Source organism: Neophocaena asiaeorientalis, unplaced genomic scaffold (assembly GCF_003031525.2).
Source record: "Neophocaena asiaeorientalis asiaeorientalis breed wild unplaced genomic scaffold, Neophocaena_asiaeorientalis_V1.1 scaffold134, whole genome shotgun sequence".
Taxonomy (NCBI): domain Eukaryota; kingdom Metazoa; phylum Chordata; class Mammalia; order Artiodactyla; family Phocoenidae; genus Neophocaena; species Neophocaena asiaeorientalis.
In genome coordinates, this window is record NW_020185339.1 from 23,896,426 (window position 1) to 23,905,929 (window position 9,504).

Here is a 9,504-nt window from a genome sequence, read left to right on the forward strand (position 1 = left end):
TAGCCAATTCTCAGTACCATATTATACTGCTTCGATGTAAATGCTTCCTTTAGGAGCAACTGGAATAATTCAGTGGTTAATTTTAGGATGAGCTGCATGATGGAGAGAGCCTTGTAGTCAGAGACTTGGGTCTGATTCCTGGCTCTGGTACTTATTAGATGGGTTATCTTATTCAAAAAAGTCTTGGGACTTCCCCGGTCGTCCACTGGTTAAGAATCCATCTTGCAGTGCAGAGGACGCTGGTTGGACCCCTGGTGGCGAAACTAAGATCCCACATGCCGGGGGACAACTGAGCCCCTGCGCCACAACTAGAGAGAAGCCCGCGCACTGCAACAAAAGATCCCAACTAAGACCTGATGCATCCAATAAATAAATAAATATTTTAAAAAGAAAAAGTCTTAATTTCTGAGTCTTAGTTTCCTCATCTTCAAAATGGGACTAGTAATAACTATTCTTTAGGTCTCTGGTAAGAGGGAGAGACAGACTATATAAAGTGGCTGACAAACCATAACAGCTATTATTTCCATGAGCTCCTACTAAATACGGATGCTGTGAAGATATAGGTGAATGTTCTCCTAGTTGCAAATGATAAAATTCCCGAATGTGCTTAGTTTTCAAAATTCTTTTTGTACATCTTTTCTGCCTGTGAGGAATACAGAGGCAAGCAATTAAATTAGCTAAAATTTAGGGGGCACCTAACGGCTTATAAAATGTTTAAGGGCTCAGAGTTAAGGATACCTAAGTCTTAAACAGACACCAAATAATTGGCAGAGGTAAAACGAGAACCCAGGCACCCTAGCAGCCCAGGATGACCTTTCCCCCCCCCCCCCTCATGATCTCACTGAAGTGCCTGGGCGCTGTTTCTGGTCGGGGTAATTTCCTGCCATATGACTCCTCACTCACCAACACCGCGTGCTGGAAACGAGGCGTTCGTTGGGCCTCCACGCCGCGCTACGAGGCCGGGTATTGAAGGCCGGTTTTGGACTTCGAATATCGGAGGTCACTAAGAGGCCTCTTGAGCAGGGCTCACTCTTATCCGAGTGTAGAGAGGTACCGCTTTCCCCTCTTTCCGAGAATTCCATCGTTCTGACGCCGCGGCGTCCTCCGCCTTCACAACTGCCCCACCTCAGCTTTCCCGCCCTCGGAGCTTGCACGCACGGCGAGCCGCAGTGGGCCGGAACGCGGAGGAATCCGCCGGATTTTGTGGACGGCCCACCGCCTTGCTTTCATTGGGTAGCCTCGTTTTATCTCCGCCCCTAAGTTTTTTACTTTCTCAATGATTGGGCCTGGGCATTGTCCATCCCAACTCTCAGGCACCGCCCACTTCTCACCAGCCACTAGACACCCTGCGCTCTGTGTTCCCTATCGCGTGCACTCCACATCGACGCCTTGTCTAGGCGGGGATTGGGTGCACCTGGCAGTGTACCGAGCCTTGTAGGGACCTGCCCCTCCTCCTGCTCCAACCCCACCTACCGGGCCTCACCTCTCCACCCCGCAGGTCTGGCACTCCGTTGCTTACCTCACCCCACGTGGTCCGCGTTTCCTCCGCCCCTCCCTCCGACCACCGCTCAGAAGCCCTGGCAGCTCTGGTCGAGCGCGCTGGGGGGATGCGCTCCATCAAGGCTCTGCAGAATGCGCTGAGCGGGGCCGGCAGTTACTGCCGGCGGGGAGGCTGGGGTCACCTGAGCCGGAGCCCCCTCCTTGGCGGGGGCGTCCGGCACCACCTCAGTGAGGCCGCGGCGCAGGGCAGGGAGACGCCACACAGCCACCAGCCGCCACACCAGGATCAGTAAGGCTCGCGGGACAGGGGCAGAGGACAGGCACTCTCACTGTCGTTCCCACTAGCTTCCGAGTCCCCTTCCCCAAGGAGCGCATCGCATCTCCCTTCTCCTCTCCTCGCTTACTGGCCTGCGATGCCTTTTCCTTTAGATTTGGGGCTTTGGGTCCGCCGCGCCCGGGCGGTAACGTGCCGTCCGCCCGGCAAGGCGTTTGGGCAGGTCGGTCCTCGGGATGGTGCCTGTCCAAGGTGCGTACTTAATTGGGAGCGCAGGTGGGTGCGGAGTGTTGCTTGGTGCGCGTGTCTGAGTGCAGGGCCGTGTGCGCACCGCCCATCCTAATCCTCCTTCTCTCCCGTCCTCGTGTGTATATTAGGGGATGCGTGGGTATAGAACAGCCTGCCTAGAGTCCCAGTGTTCTTGGGTCTGTGTGTGGTCGATCTGTGTTTCGGCGTGTGTGATGCTCGTGTGTTACTGGTGCGCAGATACTTGCGTATGTGTTGGGTGTGTACGTTATCAGGGCTCCCTAATCTGTAGAATAAGGGTGGTTCTCCGACTGGTTTTTGAAGGAGGAAAATCTTTATAATGGGGGGGAGAATCATAAGACGCAGATCTCCCAAACCAGAGCCAGTCAGAGCCGTTTTATGTGCTGCTCAGGCGGCTCCCTGATTTAAGGGGTTCTCTTCCCTTGGGTTCTTACTCTGCCCGAGAGGCTGCACCTCTCTCCCCCACCACCCTGGAACACTTGGTGGCTGAGCTTCTTCGAGACGCAGAAACGGAGCTGAGCAGGAAATTTTGTCCTCCCCAGAAGCCAACATAGACACTATCCAAGTAGTCCCTGCTTTTTTATAGCAGGAACAGGAAATGGACCATCTCCCTTGTCATTGATATCTACTGATGACATTCAGAAAGACATGCACACCATAATTAAAGTAGCCAGACAGACTGCTCTGTCCTCTACCTCACCACCACTGGAGTCCCTGTCCTGGACAGGTAACATCCAATAAGGTATTATCTATTTATTATTAATGAGAATTATTATTATGCTGTACTTTTCCATCAGCCTCTTCTCAAGGAGACACAAAATGTTTAAATTTTAAAGAATAAACCCTCTCTCTCCTGGTCTACTCTCCATCCTGACTTTTCCCAAATAATCACCTTGGGAGAAATGGTGGTGGGTTAGAGAAAAGGCTTAACCTTCCTCACCCTCACACCTTCTGTGGGATGGGGAGCAAGAAGCATCCCTGGTTCCTCCACACACACCCTTCCTTACCCTGTAGTGTCAGGTGATGGAAGTGGTTTGTTTTGTTGTTGCTGTTGTTGTTTTAATTGGCATATAGTTTATTTACAATTGGAATTGTTTTTAGGAACCTTAATCCTCTTGCCTATTGCTGCCTGTGCTCCCAGGGACTTCTTGGTAAAGGCCTTGGACCAATGCTCCTTTGGGCAGGAGTTGAGGGCATGGAGGGGGATGGGTTCTGGGAGTGTGACACCATGAGGGGAAGTGTTCTTGGTGGATAAGGAGGGCAGCAAAGAGAAAATGCCCTGTTATTTAGGTTACTGTCTTGTTTCTTTAATCTTTAACTTTATTTCTAATTATTAAAGAAGAACCAGGTAAATAGAGTATCAAGAAGAAAATCAAGATCTCAATATTAGAGGGAACCATATATCCATATTTAATATCTATCCATGATTTAAACCATATATATACTCTATATGTATATATAAAATTAAACAAAAATAGGATCATAGTATTCCTATTCTTTGGTAGCCTATATTTCCCATTTATGAACAGCTGTTAATATGATTTAATGTGGGCATGCATGATGTCATCTTAATGGATGCCATTTTGCCTTTTTTTTTTTTTTTTTTTTTTTTTTTTTTTGGTAGACTCTCAACCACTGCGCCACCAGGGAAGCCCCCATTTTGCCATTTTAAGATTCCATTGTATGAGGTATCACAGTTTACTTAACCAGTCTTCAATTTGGTTACTCCATATTCTTATGCACTTGTTCAATTATTTCTTAAATTCCTAGGAAATTTTGCTCCCCAGAGACATGTCACTGATATTTTGTATAACCTTCTAGAGATATTTTATGCATATATCAGCAAATATATGTTGATATTATTTCCACTTTTTACAAATGGTATCATACTATACATATTATTCTGCACCTTACCCCACCCCCAACATTATCTTGCAGATCAATCCATATCTTGGTCAAAGGGTATGCAATTTTTTTTTAAATGCTTGTGATACATTCAGCCGTGTGGCATTGTTTCCTGTCTTCCTTCATTTTCCAGGCAAGGAGACCTGGCCTCAAAATATTCCTGCATACTTTCCTTCTTGAGTTATTCCTCAGATAGCTTTTTCCTCCCTTCCTCTGCCACCACATGGATCCTTTCCTCCCTATAGGCACCAGCCTCATTATAACAACTGGATTTCTTCAGAAACAGAAGAACTCCCCCCTCTCCTGGTATTCCTCCTGGCCCAAAACACACACATGCCTGGTCTATGCCAAGTTCCTTGAGAGGCTTTTTATTTTTAAATGCATTGTTTCAATAGATAATATATTCATAATCATATATCAATATATCATATCCATTAGGTAAAATGTACATATTTGTATGATTCAAAATTCAAAATATATAAAAAGATATATAGTGGGAAGTATCCCTCTTGCTTCTTTTGCCCAGCACCTGCTTCATCTCCCTAGAGGGAGCTAAATCAGTCTTACCGGTTTCTTATATATCCTTCCAGAAATATTTTATGCCTGAAAAAACATACATATATGTGTTCCCTTTTAAGCATAAATGGTACCATATACTATAAACGCTGTTTTACAGCTTTCTTCTTTTAGTTAATATTACATCTTAAAGATCATTCCATATCAATACTTAAAGCATGCCCTCATTTCTTTTTTCTACACTGCATAATATTCCATCATATGAATATACCCTAATTTACCTAACCAGTTCCCTGTTGATGCACATTTAGGTTGTTTCCAGTGTTATTATTACTAACAATGCAATGAATGACTGTGAATATGTTACCTTGTAGGTACGTGAATACACTTATATGGTAAATACCTGGAAGTCAAATTGTTGGATCTAAGGGTTTTGAAGGGTCTAATCTCATAGTTATCATATTTGGAATGGAGCTGATAAAATAATTCCTCTAAATCTGTTAACATATTAATAGAAGAAATCTTGAAGATCAAAAATCTTTAGTACCTGTATTTTTCGGTGCTATAATCCAGTGAGAGAGATACTTTAGGGAACAGGGGTATTCCTAGAAATGTAACTTGGTGATTCTTTATTGAAGATCCATAGTGTGCTAGGGACTTTGCTCAATTCTAGGAAGACAAAGATGTATAAAACACGAAGACATAACAGTGGAGCAAGGGAGATTGTCTTCTGTCAATAAGATGGTATGTTGTGTCATACCAGCAGCATAAGCAAAATCAAGAAGTTTGGGGAAGGCTTTACAGAGTTAGTAACATTTGATCTGGACCTTGAGGGATAAGCAGGACTGTGCAGGTGAAGGAGGAAAAGGTCTTTCCATGCAGAAGTTTCAGTGTAAACAACAAGGGCCAGGAAGCCTGACAGTGCCTAGGCCACCTATTTATTACCTGGCATAACTGGAGTATGGGGGCATAGTGGAGAATAGGAAAGGAATATTGACAGGTTTTAAAGAGCCTTGAATGCCATACCAAGAAATAAGAACTTATTTTGTAGGCACTGGGGAGCTATCAAAGGTTTTTGAGTAGAGAAATGATATTTGAGTTTTAGAAAGATAACTGGCACATTGTGGAAGATGGGTTGCAAGTCAAGAGAGTGTAGGAGCAGATAGGTAACAGACAACAAGGAGCTACTGAGCATCTACTTTGTGAAAGATGGTTTTTCATGGAATGGCATTTAAATTAAACCTCACATCACCCATGTGAAGCAGATGTTAAACCCTCATTTTAGGGATGAGGAAACAGGTTCAGCTTTATTAAATAACCTGACTTACTATCCATATTAAGATCACAGCTATTAAAGGCAAACTCTGGTTCTTTCTACAACACCGTGCTAGCACAGGGGAAGAGAAGAAAAGAGGGTGGATTTGAGAGACATTATGGAGGTAGATTCATCCAATGTTGATTATGAACGTAAGGTATGGGAATTATCCAAATGATTCCACATTTCCGGCTTGCCCCCGCCCCCGGGTAAGTGGTAACACTATTAATCCAAATGGGAATCACAAGAGGAGGAGCAGAGGGAGGGAAGCAAGATGATCTAAGGCTTGGACATGTTGAGTCTGCAGTGCCTATGGGACATCTAGAAAACGAAGTATTTAGAAGGCAACTAGAAATAAATGTCTGAAGTTTAGGAACAAAAAAGTTAGAGAATAGGATTTAAGACTTCTCAGGACCGATGTGAAGGTTGGAATTATAGGGGTAGATCAGATGGTTCAGGGAGAAGGTGTAGACTGAGGACACCTACCTGCTGCTAAGCCCTTGTTCTAGGAGGAGGAGCAGGGAGGAGTTCTCAGGTTCCTGTCCTCCTCCCCTGTCTCTGCCCCCAAACAGTGATTCGTCAGAGAGTGGCATGCTGTCCCGTCTGGGTGATCTGCTCTTCTACACTATTGCTGAGGGACAGGAACGAATCCCTATCCACAAGTTCACTACTGTAAGTTCCTCTCTACCTGCTCAGAACACTGATCTCTTAGGATCTCTGGAAACTGGGGAAAGGAAGGTAGGACAAGTACAGGGCAGCTAATGGGTTGCTTCATGAGGATGAAGAATAGCTGATGATAGCAGATACCTAGGCTGATGAGGCAATCCCATCCCTGCCCTGGGTGGGATGATTCAACCCTCTGACTCAGCCCATCTTTTTGGTTTGTGACTTTGACCTAAGGGGTTCAGAAACCAGCTGCCTTGGTGAAAAAGGGCAGGAAACCCCTATTAGCCTTCAAAACTGTTATATTCCATCCTTTCTTGGTCTGCAAACCCATTTCTTCCACCTGTTGTAGTAGTTGGGGTTGAGTTAATTGTTATCCATTGGGAAAAATGATTAGGATTAGATTATTGTCCTTGTAGCTGACCTTACCAGGCTCCTTTCCCCTGAAGGCACTGAAGGCCACTGGACTGCAGACGTCAGATCCCCGGCTCCGGGACTGCATGAGCCAGATGCGCCGCATGGTTCGAGAGACCAGCAGCGGTGGCCTCTTGGACCGAGATCTCTTCCGAAAGTAAGGGCCCCAGAAACAAGGGCACTGCTCTCAAAGCAGTTCTTTGGACACAGACTTTGACAGCAGGAAGGGATACTGGGGATTGGCTAATTCAACCCCTCAACTTTATTACTTATTACACAAGTAACACATATATATGCCTATATGTATTGTAAAAGTTCAAGCAACAGAGAAATACATGTTCTCCTTTCCCTCTCTCCCCTATCCCTGTCCCTTTTCCCAGAAGTAAACGTTGTTAACAGATTAGTAGATATCTTCCAGATAATGTCCTAAGCATTTACATATATATATAGGAATATATGTAAACATACTTGTATAATTTAAGATTTAAAATATAAAGATGACCTACCATACATATTATTCAGGTATTTATTTTTTCTCCTATCCCAAGACACTGTGTCTTGGAATATCTTTCCATATCATTACAACCCCTCATTTTAGAGGCATAGAAACTTAAGACCCAGAAAGATCAAGTGATATGCCAAAGGTTACACAGCTGTTGGTCCCAAACCCAGTGACCACTCACACTTTCTTTGTTCCCAACTTCCATGGCTCCAGAGTGAGTCACAGCTGCATCTCTCCAGCCCCCTAACCCAATCGTGTCTGGGATCCAGGTGTGTGAGCAGGAACATTGTGCTCCTGACCCAGGCATTCCGAAAGAAGTTCGTCATTCCTGATTTTGAGGAGTTCACGAGCCATGTGGACCGCATCTTTGAGGATGCCAAAGAGCTCACTGGAGGCAAAGTGAGGGCCAGGGGACTGAGGGATGGGCAAGGGCTCTGGACCAGATATACCTTGCTTCTCAGAGATTTCCTGGGGCTGGGAATCCAGTGGATGAGTGATGAGAAGCAGAACCTCTAAAAATGGGGACAAGGGCTTTATGTATTTTACCTGTGATTTCTAGAGCAGGTGAGGGAATCTGAAGTTTTTATGGAGACAGCTGACATAAGGATTCAATAGAACTTTGAAAGAGACCTACAGGATAATTAAGCCTAAGAGCAGAAAAGGGAAGCTGACCCCAGAATTCTCTTTATACCTTCTATGGGCTTTACTGCCATCTCTATGGGAGTGGGGCTGCAGAAATATAAGGCCTTCTAGGACTTAAGGCTTGGGTGTCTCTAGGAACAACAGGCAGGAGGGAACCCTGTGTGTCTTGCAGAAGACAGAATTTTAGCTTTTATCTAAAAGATTCTCCTGACCTGAACCTCAGCTCTGTTCCCCCTCTCCACATCCATGTCTTCATCCTGTCTCTGTTTTCTCTACCCACTCATACCCAGGTGGCGGCCTACATCCCTCAGCTGGCCAAGTCAAATCCAGATCTGTGGGGCGTCTCCCTGTGCACTGTGGATGGTCAGCGGTGAGATGCTGGGTGAGGAAGGGGAGGCAGGGCACACGGGCAGAGCATAGTCCGACCCCTTTCATGGCACCTGCTTGCCTCCAGGCACTCCGTGGGCCACACAAAGATCCCCTTCTGCCTGCAGTCCTGTGTGAAGCCCCTCACCTATGCCATCTCCATAAGCACCCTAGGCACTGACTACGTGCACAAGTTCGTGGGCAAGGAGCCCAGCGGCCTGCGCTACAATAAGCTCTCCCTCAATGAGGAAGGTGAGCACTCCCTGGGCTCAGACCAGACTCACAGATGCCCCCTTCTTACCCTACCCTCCTCCCAAGGGTGTGTGTTTCTCTGCCCTTCCTGATCAGCTCTGTCACTCCATCCTCCCCAGAAAAGAGATCTTTCCCATTTACCCTACAGAGTGGGCAGGCGGTAAAGGTTTTGCGCAGTGGCTGGTAAGACTCTGGGTGGTTTGTATTTCCCCAGGAATCCCCCATAACCCCATGGTCAATGCTGGTGCCATTGTTGTGAGCTCCCTGATCAAGGTCAGTGCCACCCTAGCCTTCTGGAAGGTACTGTTCTCTAAACCCCCTTGTTCCTATATCCCTCGTATCTGCCTGTCTCTCCAGGGAGATTGGTGGGGACTTGATTCCTTTGAGGGTGCCCAGGAGGCAGTGAAGACACAGCAGGGACTCACAAATTATGCTGAGGATGTTAGTAAATGGAACTGTATCCCAGCTCCTACCCATGAGTCTGGAGCCCAGAGCTTCCTGGCTCTGAGGGAAGTGAGCAGGTCCTGACCCCAGCCTAGCACGAAGGACCAAATGCCACACACAGGGGGAGGACAGCTCTGTTAGGTACTGATTGGCCACTTGTGGGTGAGGGACACATGGAAAGAAGGGTGAATGGCCAGAACAGGGCAGCTATTCACGTCACCTGGAGCTGTGAGTTGGCCTTGAGCAAGGGTGTCTGGCCAGCCTGTCAGCTGTAGGTCTCCCAGAGCTTGAGCAAGAACCTGAGAGCAGTGTGGGCAGCAACAATCCAGAGCCAATCACAGCCCTTCCTGGGGAAGGTGGTGTTAGGAACCCTCCCCCCAGGGACCCAAGTGTCAGAGTCCCTGTGGTGTTGACACTATAGCTGACGAGTACAGGAAGCAATTG

General features: G+C 46.6%; 1 protein-coding gene across 1 annotated transcript in view; it reads left to right on the forward strand.

The window, feature by feature from the left end:
- The first annotated feature begins 1,024 nt into the window (after positions 1 to 1,024).
- The window catches only part of GLS2 (glutaminase 2), a 13,763-nt gene continuing 5,283 nt past the window's right edge, over positions 1,025 to 9,504 (forward strand). The window contains exons 1-7 of the mRNA XM_024737000.1: positions 1,025 to 1,789; positions 6,350 to 6,449; positions 6,890 to 7,011; positions 7,626 to 7,755; positions 8,289 to 8,368; positions 8,453 to 8,616; positions 8,831 to 8,889. Of these exons, the coding sequence (XP_024592768.1) occupies positions 1,608 to 1,789; positions 6,350 to 6,449; positions 6,890 to 7,011; positions 7,626 to 7,755; positions 8,289 to 8,368; positions 8,453 to 8,616; positions 8,831 to 8,889 (837 nt within the window). The 5' untranslated portion in view covers positions 1,025 to 1,607. The remainder of the gene's footprint in view (positions 1,790 to 6,349; positions 6,450 to 6,889; positions 7,012 to 7,625; positions 7,756 to 8,288; positions 8,369 to 8,452; positions 8,617 to 8,830; positions 8,890 to 9,504) is intronic.